We start from the raw sequence: 15,508 nt of genomic DNA, 5'->3' as shown, positions 1-15,508 counted from the left end.
CTCCTTCCTCTCTGTCTCTCTCTTCCTCTCCCGCAGCCAAGGCTGCATTGGAGCAAAGTTGGCCTGGGCACTGAGGATGGCTCTGTAGCTTCTGCCTCAGGCGCTAGAATAGCTCTGGTTGCAACAGAGTGACGCCCCAGATGGGCAGAGCATCGCCCCCTGGTAGGTGTGCCGGGTGGATCCCGGTCGGGCGCATGCAGGAGTCTGTCTTGACTGCCTCCGTTTCCAACTTCAGAAAAATACACACACACAAAAAAAGGAAACTCTTTTGGTTGTCTAAGGGAGGGCAGAAGACAATAGCTGCAGGAACAGGTAGAGTGCTTCTGGTATTGTCTCCTGGTTTAATTATCCAGCATCCAAAGATAGACAATTGGTAGGATAATTGTTCCTTTCTTGCTAATAAACTACATGTTAATGCCTAAAGTTGTCAAATTATGTTAAGTGGCTTTCATAAGAAATATAATGTCACAGAAATCCTTTTCATTTGTTTTAGTATTGAGATATAATTGACATATAATGTTATACAATGTGGGGCAAAAGAAGGTTTATGTTTGTTTGTATGGAAACTAATACAATAATTAATAAATAATATAAGAATAAACTCTGTGTTTCACATACTCACAACTGTAAACCTAGTTTTGCCCCACCCTGTATTAATTTCAGGTGTGCCACAATATTATTCAATATTTGGATATACATATTGAAATGATCACCATGCTAAATCTATAAATTTTTCTTCTTATGAAAATTTTAAGATCTACTCTCAGCAATTTTCAAATAAATAATACCGTATTAACCATAGTTACCACGCTATATATTATATTCACAGGATTTACTTGTTTTATAACAGGAAGGTAGAACTTGGTGATCTCCTTCCCCCACAAAAGCCTAGTTACCTCACCCCCACCTCTCACAGCCACCAATCTGTTCTTTGCATCTATATATTTTTATTAATTCCACATGTAAATGAGATCTTACGGTATTTGTCTTTTGTTTATTAGTTTTAATTCTAAAAATTCAAAATGACTTAATGTCCCTGAATTCTATAAGCATTATTAGAATGAGGACACTCAGGAGTGAAAACCTTCTGGTAAATTGTGTACAGACAGGTATGTCCATTTAGATTAAGTAATTTTTTTGAATCTCAGGTAATAGTGAATAATAGTAACTTCTGTGTATAGAGGTGCAGTTAATTAAAAAAATTTTTTTTGTTTGCTGATTAAAATGAATAGCATTGTTTTCTGGAATAAAGATGGTACACTCTGTCAACTTACAAAATTATCACTAATATTTTTTTAGACTTATAAATTGTCATAGTTTTTAATTCATAATCTGACATGAATCTTTTAAAAACTACCAAGGCTTTTGGGATGGAACGAATAATATGTTTTCTCTTGTCACATTTTTTTTTCTAAGCCTAAATTTCCTCTTTGATCTTTTACCTTTCTGTTATGCAGCTAACCATATGGCCAGGTGTGTATTATATAAATGATAGCAATGTTGATGCATTTAATTTGAATTAACTCTTTAACCTGCATGTATAACTTGAGTTCATCATCTTTTATGCTTTTTAATTTGGTATAAATCTAATGAGTTTCATGTTTATAGTGAATCACATCTGTAAGATGACCAAAGGTCAGTGTAATGGTTATAATTTTATAATTTTATTCTCAGTGAAAAGCCCTAACACAGAGACTTTTAGTACAATTAAATTAAAATTCTCATGAAGATGTGAACCAGGTTGACATTAGCCTCATTTTCTTCTAGTAGGCATGCCTGTTGGCCTTGCATCCTACAGTTTCAAAGGAGGCATTTCTTTTCTTTTTTTTTTTTTTTTTTTTTTTTTTTCATTTTTCTGAAGCTGGAAACAGGGAGAGACAGTCAGACAGACTCCCGCATGCGCCCGACCGGGATCCACCCGGCACGCCCACCAGGGGCGACGCTCTGCCCACCAGGGGGCGATGCTCTGCCCATCCTGGGCGTCGCCATGTTGCGACCAGAGCCACTCTAGCGCCTGAGGCAGAGGCCACAGAGCCATCCTCAGCGCCCGGGCCATCTTTGCTCCAATGGAGCCTTGGCTGCGGGAGGGGAAGAGAGAGACAGAGAGGAAAGTGCGGCGGAGGGGTGGAGAAGCAAATGGGCGCTTCTCCTGTGTGCCCTGGCCGGGAATCGAACCCGGGTCCTCCGAAAGGAGGCATTTCAAACCCTGGATGGAGTTAGGGGTATAGAATAGATTCACCTTCAGTGAACTGAAACATGCTTCCCTTCTAGTGCAACAGGGAAGCCGTGTCCGCGGGGACCTCTGGTTGGCATCATTCATAATGAACTGGAATTAATCATGAGTTGTATCTTACATATTTGGAAAAGTATCAGTAAAACTCTTGGAACTACTGATAGATTTTTAAAAATTCCTTTACTTTATATTCATATATAATTTTGTTCACTTATATTTTAAGTTCTAAAATTGTCTTAATTTGATTTTAATCAGTATTCTTATATGTCCATGACCAAATGTAAAAGCTGACATTGACAAAATCATGAACTAATACAGCTGCGTTTATTTAAGTATGAGGTAGAATTGTGTATACTAGCCTGTTATTTGGGCTGAGTCACACACACCTCGTCTTTCATTGGCCTTTTGTGTAGCATGGTATACATAATGTTGACTCTGGATATCACACAGAGAGCGTTCAGTGTGAGACTGAATAACAGAAAAGGATTAGTTATGTGTAGAGAATTAGCAATATAATCATAAAGCTTAACTTTTAAAAATACTTGTTTGTTGTAAATAAATAGTGTATAAAAACAGTCTTTAATCAACAGAGTGATCATTTGCTTTAATAGAAAAAGAGACCATCTGTTCAATGACATGACTTTCATGTATTATATTAGAAATGAAAATAAATAATGGTCATTTCAACCAGGACTTAGTTGAAATTGAAAGAAATTCTGATTCAAATCGCTTTAAGGAAGAAGATAATTTATTTGCTCCCATAGTTTAAAAGTACAGAATTAGAACTGGCTTTGTAGAGACGTGGCTAGTTATAGGGGTCAAAGGATGTTCTTGCCCTTGTGTTTTCTGTTGAATTGGTTTCAGTATCAGGTACCACGTGATAGCAAGATGGCAGTAGTTTTAACCCCTCAATCCTTTCTGGTTTTTGTGTGTAGGAAAAAGTGAGAAGTTCTTAGACGTTTAGGAAAGTTCCCTTTTCTTTCATTGGCTTTGAAGGGTCTTCTGTGGATGTTCCACAACTAAGCACCATGCCTGGAGAGGGGTGTGTAATGTGTTGGTTGGCTTGGGCCAGGCTTAGCTCCTGCAGTTGGGAACGGGAAATAGGAGAGTGGTACCCAAACTGTGTACATCGAGAATGGAAAGAGTGACTCCTGGTTAGGTGGAGTAGATGGATACATGCTAGGGGGCCAGTATTCACTCAAATAGCTGCTCATTCAGGGATGAGTATAACTCTGAGGGCTTTGATGGAAATCAAACAGTGGACCTGTGTACTATACAGTAAGTTCATTTAAAAAGATTACTTCAAGAATTTAGTAACTTTCAAAGTGGTGTGGTATATGCAAATCTAGAACTAAATTTATCATTGGCTAAGTTATGACAGGCCAGAGAAGGGGAGTTCTTAGAGAGTTAGATCTAGATTGATCCTCCATAGCAGTGTTCTCTAAGGACATTGCATTTTGTCTAATTCATAGTAGTTGTATTAGTACAGAATTCATATTTCTAAATTATATGAGCTAGAAGGGAGAAATATTTGAGCTCTTTACAGAAAGAGGATTAATGTGAAATAAACTTTCTTGTGAACCATGAAAACTAAGTTACTATTATTACAGACCCTGTATAATTACATAAATGATAGCCATGTGTGTATGTTTTGGGTCCAGTAGTTTAAAAAAAACCTCATTCTACTCTAAGAAAAAGTCATATGACATCTGATAGGCATCTGGTATTTCAATGAAATTAAATTATTTGGGCCCAATAAGCATCCTTTTGCTACTCAGGTCACTTCACAGTTTCAGACTCATGATTTACACTCATTCTTTTTACCCAGCTTCCTCTTACTTGCTACAACTTGAAATTAGAAATAGTAGCAGCCAGCACTTCCTATTCAGCATTGTGCATTTAAATTCATTGGTTCTGCTGCCTGAGGCAGGTCTGCAACTGATCAGAGACGCTGGTAATTCAGGTGAGTCTATAGCACTGTCACATGGCCCCGACGAACAACCAGGCTCACAGTGAAAGGCCAGATATCTGGAAAATACTATTTAAAAAACCACAAATACAGATGTCCGGGTCGCTCAAAGAGGTGAGAGAGTCATTGTGCCATTTGGCCAGAAGGTCCCTCTTCTACCTGGAAATCAGAGTGATGAGGATGAAATGCCAAATGGGTGCATCAGGAGTGACTGTCAAGGAAGTGGACTTCTTAACTCCTGCCGAGCAATTCTCACTTTTTGTGCCCTTTGAATTAACTGAAAGAGGGGACAGGCCATGTTGCTTGAGCAAGGTAGCAACCAAAATATTGTTCCAGTGAAGTTTAGAATAACCAACCACCCAGCCTTGGTTGTAGTTTTGTTTGGTCTTTTATTGGAGTATAATGCCCATACCTGCAGAACAGTGCATAATCTTCAGTGTGTAAGGCATTGAAGTTTTACAGTGAACACATCTGTGTGCCAGCAACCAGATCAAGAAACAGAATGCTTCCAGAGGCCCTCCTCACATCCTTCCAGTCATTACCGCCCCCCATGCCCTGGGCTGACCCCTGTGCTGCCTTCTAATAGAATAGATTAATGTTGCCTGTTTTTATACTTTTGTGTCTGGTTTCTTTTGCTCAACATTATTTGTGGAGGTCATTCATATTGTTGCTAGAATAACATTACTACTTAATCTCCTACTCAATATTCTTTTTTTTTTTTTTTTTTTTTTTAGAAAATTAACTTTTAACAAGGTGACATTGATCAGTGGTAGTACATAGGTTTCAGGTAAACATTTCTATAGCATTTCAACTGCTGATTATGTTGTATACCCATCACCCAAAGTCCTGTCAACAACTACCAAACGAGTGAACTGGATTAGAACCATGCTCTGGAGCTCCAGTTTCCTTCCATACTTGACCCCTACATTTCATTACCATCAGCAGTTTAATGCTATCTTTCTTAAGCAACATCGAAGGAAATCAGAAAAATATTATACAAAATAGCTAAATTACCTGATTTAGAATTTGAAATAGTCTGACCTGTGGTGGTGCAATGGATAAAACGTCGACCTGGAAAGCTGAGGTTTCTGGTTCAAAACTCTAGGCTTGCCTGGTCAAGGCACATATGGAAGTTGATGCTTCTTGCTCCTCCCCCCTTGTCTCTCTCTCTCTCTCTCTCTCTCTCTCTCTCTCTTTCACTCTCGCCCCACCCCACCTCTCTAGATTGAATAAATAAAATAAAATAAAAAGAATTTGAAATAAAGGGAAATATATGTAGGTAATTAAAGAATAATTATAAAATGTAGTGCTTTTATTTACCATATGTTAAAATATCGACTTTGTGCTAGGAGGCATGCTAGGTGCTTTACAGAAACTTTATTACACTAATTTCTTGTACAACTCTGTATGTAGGCATTCTGTTTTCTTTTTAGCCGTGAGGAACTATTTTTAGATGTTGTATAACTTGTGCGGCGTCACACAACCACTGATGACATTCAAGACCATGTCTGCCACCACGCCATAGACCACATTCCAGTCATCAAAATGAACTAGCTTTTTCCCATGATCAGTAATTGTAATTTACTTTTGAGGTATATTTACTGGGTCTTATTCATCTGATCATTTTGTTGTTTCTTCATAGTTTACAAAAATTCAAGGCAAACAGCATATAAGACATTTAACCAGGGGTGACTTTGTACAGCTAAGCAATGTAAACCAATTTTGTAATAATACAAAGTATAATTCTTAAATTTTTTCAACTTGTTTCTTTCCAAGGAGGAAAAATATAATCCCTCTGACTGGCCAATGAAAATGCGCTAAACGTAAAGGTTAAGATTTAAAATTTTTCTGTTTTGGCTTGATAATCTTTGCCTCCATTTAATAGTAAAATTATTATTGTTTTGTTTCTTATAGAATATACTGGTACAAGGGACTAACTATTAGAAGCGAGGATTTTCAGGGTCTTTAGTACCTAAAGAAAAACACACCAGATGTGGGTTTAGTCACCGTGGTGCTTTTCTTAGTGTGAGAATCAGATTTTCCCAATTTGAGTTAGATCTAGAAAACATTGTCATGGTGTGCTATTTTTTGTAGTTCATCACTTTGAGTAGAGATGAAAACAATGTGTATGTGTGTATGATCTACAGATGGCAGTATCCTGTCAGCGAAGGCTGTGTGTTTCCTGTGATTTATCATCATAGTACCTGTCACTGAGCACTTTGGTGCTGTGATAGAAAGTGATCAAGTCTTTCTCTTTCACCAGGTGATCAGACGCTGAGAATTTGGGACGTGAAGACAGCAGGAGTCAGAATTGTGGTTCCAGCACATCAGGCAGAAATTTTGAGTTGTGACTGGTGTAAATACAATGAGGTATTCTCTGTCCTGACCTGCCGCGCCCTCCCCCGTGTTGCAATGTTCTAGATTTTGTTTTGTCTTTGTTTGTGTGGACTTGGGTAGTGTTTATGGACCATTAAGTTGAATTCAGCCACTTTCATCTGTAATGGATGATTGTGAGTGACCTGCACCAGTGTTAATTGGGTTTAAGTGCACAAAACAGGCAGAATAAGAAACAGAAATTCTCCAAGTTCAACAGTGCAGTCTTACTTGTATGTTTGGGAAACTGCCTTGTAATTTATGTGATTTTTTTTCTTTGATGCTCTTAACCCTGCCAATTTGTGTCATTTTTTTTTTTATTCTTGTTCACTTTGCTAATCAGGCTGAACTATTTGTAGATTTATTTAAAAAATTTTTTTTCTTTATTAATGAGAGAGAGAGAGAGAGGTGGGGGGAACAGACAGGGATAGACAGACAGGAAGGGAGAGAAATGAAAAGCATGAACTCATAGCTGTGGCATCTTAGTTGTTCACTGATTGCTTTCTCATGTGCCTTGATGGGGGGGCGGGGGTTACAGCAGAATGAGTGACCCCTTGCTCAAGCCAGCAACCTTGGGCTCAAGCCAGCATCCATGGGGTCATGTCTACAATCCCAAGCTCAAGCCAGTGACCTCAGGGTTTCTAACGTGGGTCCTCGGCATCCTAGGCTGATGCTTTATAACACTGTGCCACTGCCTGGTCAGGCTAGATTTATTTTTGATTTAACAGTCTATCAGTTTTGTTTTTGTTTTTTTTTGTATTTTTCTGAAGCTGGAAACGGGGAGAGACAGTCAGACAGACTCCCGCATGCGCCCGACTGGGATCCACCCGGCACACCCACCAGGGGGGACGCTGTGCCCACCAGGGGGCGATGCTCTGCCCCTCTGGGGCGTCGCTCTGTCGCGACCAGAGCCACTCTAGCGCCTGGGGCAGAGGCCAAGGAGCCATCCCCAGCGCCCGGGCCATCTTTACTCCAATGGAGCCTTGGCTGCAGGAGGGGAAGAGAGAGACAGAGAGGAAGGAGGTGGGGGTGGAGAAGCAAATGGGCGCTTCTCCTATGTGCCCTGGCCGGGAATCGAACCCGGGTCCCCCGCACACCAGGCTGATGCTCTACCGCTGAGCCAACCAGCCAGGGCCACAGTCTATCAGTTTTTAAAATCTTCTGTGTTAGCTCCCCTTATACACCTAACCAAGCTTCATGCTTCTAGAAGGTAGCAGTGGCCCTAGCTGGTTGGCTCAGTGGTAGAGCATCGGCCTGGCATGCAGGAGTCCTGGGTTCGATTCCTGGCCAGGGTACACAGGAGAAGCACCCATCTGCTTCTCCACCCCTCCCCCTCTCCTTCCTCTCTGTCTCTCTCTTCCCCTCCCACAGCCAAGGCTCCATTGGAGCAAAGTTGGCCCGGGCACTGAGGATGGCTCTGTGGCCTCTGCCTCAAGTGCTAGAATGGCTCTGGTTGCAACAGAGCAACGCCCCAGCTGGGCAGAGCATCACCCCCTGGTGGGCATGCCGGGTGGATCCCAGTCGGGCATATGTGGGAGTCTGACTGCCTCCCTGTTTCCAACTTCAGAAAAAGACAAAAAAAAAAAAAAAAAAAAAAAAAAAAAGAAGGTAGCAATGTCCATTTGTAACTTTTTGCAAATCTTCAATTAACCACAGAAGCATATGAATTAGAAATATCAATGGATCAAAAATACATTGATTGATATACTGTATATAGATATTTATGTATCTGAAATGGTCTATTGACTGTGACAAAGAAGTAAAATATATGCTTTATTTTTTCCCAGTTTTAAATTAATGAATGAAAATTAAAAGAACATTACATTAGTAAAGTATTTTAAGTAAAAAGAAATAAAATAGATTAAAAGAAAATATAGTACCTATTTAATAATCATACTTGATTGAAATAAAAATTTTAATGCTGATAGCTGTAGTTCATCTTCTCTCATCATAATGCATTTTCTGTATAGGAAATATAATTGTGGACTATATATTTGGGAATTCTCAAAAAGATGCCAGTATATATTTAGAGTGATTTAAAACATTTTTTTAAATCACTGAAACTCATCTTTAACCGAGCCTGTACTGAAGCCCAACAAATTCTGCTGCTCTGGTTGGCGTGGAATGGGGCTGAGTGTGAACCCAGAACTTGGCCCATTCAGCCAGAAACCCTGGATACACTTGGGCTGTAGAGAACAGAGGTTGCAAACCTGACTGGATAAGGAGACTCACTGTTATTTGCATAGATTTTCAGTTATGATTAGATATTACATTAAAACATGGCCTTTGGGAGTTGGGAACAGTGACAGATTTATATTCAGAAAAATATATAATATAAAGATTTAATTTACCCATTGCTCTTTCAAATGTTCCTAAATTAACAGGCTTTTTGCTTTTTAATGCCTGGTAAAACCTCAGAGCATGCTTAAGAGAAAGGTTGGCTCATTTGTCAGATACAATTTTTAATCCATTCTTTATTTGTTAATATTACTAAAGGGCCTGACCTGTGGTGGTGCAGTGGATAAAGCGTCAACCTGGAAACGCTGAGGTTGCCGGTTCAAAACCCTGGGCTTGCCTGGTCAAGGCACATATGGGAGTTGATGCTTCCTGCTCCTCTCCCCCTTCTCTCTCTCTCTCTCTCTCTCTCTCTCTCTCTCTCTCTTTTCTATAATGAATAAATAAAATCTTAAAAAAAAGAAATATACTAAAGGGGGATTGGGAAACCCACAGTGCTATTTGGGAGTATGCCTTTTTTCTGTGGTGTGTAGTATTCCATCGCATACATAAAGCATATGGAGTTCCTTTCTCTCAAGTCATACTAATTTTTGCTTTTATAATGTATATTTTGATTCCTTTCTATACTTGTTATATAATTTCTCAAGAATGACTCCTGGGTTCAGATTAAATAATTATCAAGAAATAGGTATTTTTTCTAGTAAGAAAGCCTGGGCACTGCCTAATTGGAAAGATGTCACATTTTACTTTTCTCTGCTTTGTTTTCAGCATTTGCTGGTGACGGGGGCAGTTGATTGTAGCTTGAGAGGCTGGGACCTGAGGAATGTTCGACAACCAGCGTTTGAACTTCTTGGTCATAGCTATGCTATCAGGAGAGTGAAAGTTAGTTTCATCTTTTTTTCTTAATACATAGAATAAAATATGAATATCATCAGTGAAATATATATAAAAGATGCTTATAGATTGAGGTTATTGATTCCTTTTTATGCGTATTTTTGTTATCCAGTTAATGAACATTAAAAGCTAAAATTGGGTAAAATATTTGAGTTATTGAATGAATTGGGACAATGTAGCTAATTTATTCTTACAGTTAAATAAAAATGTTTTATTTTCATTGTCATCCCCAGTCTACTATTTCTTTTAATGTTTTTTCTTAACTATAGTAATTACTTTTAGTATTATATTCTTCATAATTTTCCATTCGGAGGGAAGGACTCTTTACTTTGTTGAAACTCATTGGAGAAATGGTTCATTTCTTATTTTCCCTAACATGAAAATATATATGAATGTTCACAAACATTTGGGGTATAGAAAATTTTCCATTCTGTAAACAGCAGAGGATGAGATAACTTTTTTCTGCTGCTCCTAGGAAATCTGTCTGCTTATAAGAACTGTAATTTAGTTTCCCAGCTGTTATTTAGGTAGGTTTTGCTAAGTCACTGTGGAAAACATCTTATTAAGTCACATCTCTGAATTTCATTCTTTTTTGCTTTAAGGGTAAAAAGTACCTTATTGATCTTTTCAATAAGACACTTATGTTATTTCTATTTCAAAAAATTTTAATTTCAATTAAACTAGTATTTTAAATTTTATTGCTTGCAACTTAATGTATGAGACACAGTGCTCTTTTTTTATAGCACACAGATTTAGTAGTTGAAAATATTCAATTTTTTTCACAATGCTTTTGAGAATGAAATAGGGTACTGTAGTGAAAGTGTTTTGCAAACTAAAAAGTTTGCAAATATAGTTATTATGTGTATATAACTATTAAAGTACTGGTAAGAAAAACACTAAAGAAATGTAATTGCAAAGGGCAGCTTATGAAAATATGTTGTATATTACTTATTTAAAAGATACTGTCTTAAATTTTCAGGTTTTGTCCTTCATAACATTTCTCATTAGCTATGATATTTAAGATATTTTACTTAACATTTAAATATTTATTCGACACTTGTGCTTATAGCTATCATAGCATGTATTTATAAAATTGGCAAGATATAATACATTTATGTTTGTACCATCACATACTTAAATCCCCTATATTTATTTTTAGAAGTCATTTTTGATAGCCAACATGAAATTGTATTTAATTTTTCCAAAATAGCCACACTTTGGGAATATTTTATTCTAAATAAGTTCTCAAAAGCTTGATTTTCTTTGGAGAATGTAAAAAAAAGAAATCTTAAATATTTTTGCCTTGAATTAAAGTATATAGGGTTCAGGAAAGCATAATTTAAAGCAACAACCTTGCCTATAATTTATTTCAATGTTCACGGGAATGACCACGTTATAATTATAGCTAACTTCAAAAATTGTTTTTGTTTTGTAGTTTTCACCATTTCATTCTTCTGTACTGGCCTCTTGCTCCTATGACTTTACTGTAAGGTACAGTATTTTTTGATAAGTTTCATTTTGAAATACCAAGTAGCATTTTCATTTTTGCTACTTTTAAGAAAAACAATATATTTGTCTACTAATATGAAAAAGTGTGAGCTAGGCACATTTGCAAGTTTGTCACTGGTTTGTGAGTTTTGAATGGTATTTATTTTAACTTCTATCGATTGCATATATAACCAATGCATTTACTTGAGTTTCTTTTGTTCCTCTCCTCCGTCACATTTTGAGTTGTTTTATTTCTATTGTACTTTGTCAGAACATGCAGCATATAACATATAACACTGTCCTACGATAGAATAATAGAAATAAGTCTACTCTTATTCTACCTTTGTTTTGCTTTTAGATACATAACTAAACATGTTAAATGCTCATCATCAATATTTTTTGCTGACATTTCCCCATCTTCTCTGGGTTTGGTGAAGTTTTTCTGCTAGTAGATTCGAGAAGGGCTGATGATTAGGAGCCCTTGCACGTTTAAAACTGTTTCTCTGTAACCTTGATACTCAAAGGATAGCTTAACTGAATATAAACTCCTAAATATACATTTCTTTCCTGCAGTTTTTCAAAATGCTTCCTCGTTTTTGTTTCATTTTGTGTTGTTTTTGAGAATTTCGGTAGCAGTTAGTGCTCTTGTTCTTGTAAATTATTTGATCCTTTTTCCTGGCAACTCTGATTGTTACAGTTCCATTTGCCTGCTGCAGGTTAATACAGCCTGTTCTTTAAGTGATGTAGCCTCAGGTCTTCTTTTATTTTCAGAAAGACTTTTTGGATTATAATTTGAAATATTAGTTCTTACCCATTGCTTTATCTTTTTTTATTTTTGCGACAGAAACAGAGAGACAGAGAGAGGGACAGATAGGGACAGACAGACAGGAAGGGAGATGGGAAGTATCAAGTCTTTGTTGCAGCATCTTAGTTATTCATTGATTGCTTTCTCATATGTGCCTTGACCAGGGGGCTACAGCAGAATAAGTGACCCCTTGCTCAAGCTAGTGACCTTGGGCTGCAAGCCAGTGACCTTTGGGCTCAAGTCAGCGACCATGGGGTTATGTCTGTGATCCCATGCTCAAGTCAGCAACACTGTGCTCAAGCTCATGAGCCCATGCTAAGCTGGATGAGCCCACACTCAAGCCGGCAACCTTGGGGTTTCGAACTTGGGTACTCTGAGTCCCAGTCCAATGCTCTACCCACTACACCACCGTCTGGTCAGGCCATTGTTTTATTGTTTTATCTTTTATAGGGGCTCTTACATAAACTGAATCTCTTTTACCTATCTTCTATATCAAATGCTTTCTCTCTGATACTTTTTACTTTTTTTTTTTTTTTTTTTGTATTTTTCTGAAGCTGGAAACAGGGTGAGACAGTCAGACAGACTCCCACATGCGCCCAACTGGGATCCACCCGGTACGCCCACCAGGGGCGACGCTCTGCCCACCAGGGGGCGATGCTCTGCCCCTCCGGGGCGTCGCTCTGCTGCGACCAGAGCCACTCTAGCGCCTGGGGCAGAGGCCAAGGAGCCATCCCCAGCACCCGGGCCATCTTTGCTCCAATGGAGCCTTGGCTGCGGGAGGGGAAGAGAGAGACAGAGAGGAAGGAGGGGGGGTGGGGAGTGGAGAAGCAAATGGGTGCTTCTCCTATGTGCCCTGGCTGGGAATTGAACCCAGGTCCCCCGCACGCCAGGCCGACGCTCTACTGCTGAGCCAACCGGCCAGGGCCTACTTTTTACTTTTATTTTTAATTTCACTTTCAGTCTCTTGGTTGTTTTTCTGCTGTCTTCAGTGGCCTTATTATGCTTCCTGTAAAGGTATTTTTAGGCACCATATCATTTTGTCTTCATTTCTGATATGATTTTGCCTTTTTTCTTTTATTTCTTTGTTGTGTTCATTCAGCTCTATCTCACTTCTTTTCTTTGTTTCTGAATTCCTGATTGTAAGGGGGAAACTCTATTTTTGTCCTCTACTGTCAATATTCTGAGACCAGATGTTTGCAGCGTTTTCCCACCAAACAGTCTTCCAGTTCTCTGTCGACACAACTGGGTATTTTGCAAATTTAACAGCCCTGATAACATCTATCTGGAGATAACATCAGATCCTACAGGTTAAGGGCTCAGTTCCACAAGACTGCCCCACTGTAGATGCCAATCACAAGCTGTCACTTCTGACCTACCACCTATAGACTGTAGCTGTAGGTCCCCATGAACTTCTCAAATGTGATCATTTTTTAGGATGGCTTTTACATTTACCAGTTTACTTTAAAAGATGTTCTGAAGGATAAGGATAGACAGATAAAGCGGCACATAGGGAGAGGTCGGTAAAGGTCCCAAATGCGGAGCTGCTGTCCCATGGAACTGGGTGAGCCACCCTCCCAGCATGTGGCTGTGTTCACCAACCTTGAAGCTCATCTAATCTTATTATTCAAGAGTTTTAACAGAGCTTAATTTTCAGCTCCCCGCCCTTCCCTGGAGGTTAGAGGTTGGAGTTGAAAGTTCTAGCCCTCTAATCCCCTGGTCTTTCTGGGGACCAGCCCCTCCTGAGAAATCTGTTCTTATACCACACTGATGAAGTGAAGGTGGGTTTTTTGTTTGTTTGTTTTTGTTTTTCTGTTTCCAAATGCTTGTTTAAAGGTATTCAAGTTGGTTTAGAATGTTACATTCTAGTTTTCTTCTACTTTGCTGTTTGTTTTCTGGAGGCAAATCTTTTGTCAGGTAAATTGTTTGAATTATCTTATCCAATTTAATTTTATAGTAGTGTTTTATTTTTTTAATAGGTGAAGAATTTATGTGTCTCTGTTCCTCTCTTCTCTGTTCAGTTGGGTTTTTCCTCAGCTGCCCTCACTGTTCAGAGAGTCTTGTTGCCGGGAGGTGGAAGATAGCTCATTGGTATTCCAGTTTGCTTTTCCTTTTTCCATGTAATTATAAGTTGGATGTGTTGAAGGCCTGAGTTTTGTATAATTTGAATTGTTTTTTTGTTGATCTCATTGCCTCAACTACTCAGGATTTCTCTCTTCTTTACTTCTGAGCCAGTATTTGATATGGGAGAAGCTATATAACCTTGTTTATGTAGACTGTATTTCTAATAGAATAAATTACAGTATCTTGAGAGAAATTACATGCCCTAATTTTTTTTTTTTTCTTTTTGTCTGATCTAATAGAAGCAGGGAGACAAACTGGGAACAATCATACTGAGGCTTCTAGGTTACAATTAAAACAATATCATAACAGGTTTTTTGTTTTTCTTTTAATAGTCTATATAAAATAGTAAAGAGTGGTCATAGAACTTTTAGCTTGGGAGTTAAACATTGCAGAAAAGTTATCAGTTGTTCACCATTCACCCCAAATGTTTCTACATTAAAACTGTGGACCTAGATTATTGGTTGGAGGTTAGGGCTCTACATGTGGATTTGAAGGTGTAAAGCCAGTAGCCAGGGCTGCCATCAAAGCGGCCACCTGGCCCATGCAGGTTCGCATTGGATTTGGACAGTCCGTAAAGAAACAACGGAACCAAGAACTGGTGGGCCATTAGCTTTAATTCTAGCTTGCACCCGGCGGGCAAGTAAAAACACACACTGGGCTCCAAAACCCACTCATTCAGTGCTCACAAAGCTACTGACTTATCCTAGTTTTCTAGAATCAAAGGTTTCTAGCTCACCAGACTTATTCACCTCTGTTCCCCATCTCCTTCCTTCTCCCTGCACAAACTCTGCACTAACTGGCTTCTCACTCAACACTCTGCCATCTTGGCTGCTTCTCCTGGCCTCTTCCATGTGGCCTTTCTCTGCTCTCTGCTCTCTAATACTAATCTCAGGAACCAAGAGCGCAAGCTCCCATTCTGCCCCTATTTTATAGTGTAGAAATCCAAACCTTTAATCCAATATACAAAATAGGGAAGTCTCTAATACAAAGTCACCTATCTGGGACATGATGGGATTGTACCACCCCACATCAAAAGGGGTGGGAAAGGCTTAATCCCAAAACCAAGCCCCAGGTTACAAGGATTCTGCCTGCCCACAGCCAGCCCCCAACACACATTAATATCACCTGGGCAACGGCCTCCACGTGGGCAGCGTCATCTTTAACAAAGTGAGCATAATACATTTTATCTGCCCAACAGAAGGCCATTAAATTACTGATAATTCAGTCTGTAAGAGTAAATAAATCAAAGGTAGATAAGTTTAGTGAAAGAAGAGCAAAATGATAATATGTTCAGGAAAGAATGTTGAAAGGAAGACAACAGCCCAGCTAAAACAGGAGGAGACCCAGAGTGTGCAATGTGTCACAGGAACTGGTGCAAAGGGATTAACCA

General features: G+C 38.8%; 1 protein-coding gene across 1 annotated transcript in view; it reads left to right on the top strand.

The window, feature by feature from the left end:
- Window positions 1–15,508, top strand: part of PEX7 (peroxisomal biogenesis factor 7) — an 81,616-nt gene that overhangs the window by 23,916 nt on the left and 42,192 nt on the right. Inside the window, exons 6-8 of the mRNA XM_066371756.1 lie at window positions 6,466–6,572; window positions 9,579–9,692; window positions 11,140–11,195. Of these exons, the coding sequence (XP_066227853.1) occupies window positions 6,466–6,572; window positions 9,579–9,692; window positions 11,140–11,195 (277 nt within the window). The remainder of the gene's footprint in view (window positions 1–6,465; window positions 6,573–9,578; window positions 9,693–11,139; window positions 11,196–15,508) is intronic.

The sequence above is a fragment of the Saccopteryx leptura genome, chromosome 3 (genome assembly GCF_036850995.1).
Source record: "Saccopteryx leptura isolate mSacLep1 chromosome 3, mSacLep1_pri_phased_curated, whole genome shotgun sequence".
NCBI classification, from domain to species: domain Eukaryota; kingdom Metazoa; phylum Chordata; class Mammalia; order Chiroptera; family Emballonuridae; genus Saccopteryx; species Saccopteryx leptura.
Note: the sequence above shows the minus strand (reverse complement) of the source record. Positions and strands in the feature narration are given on the sequence as shown.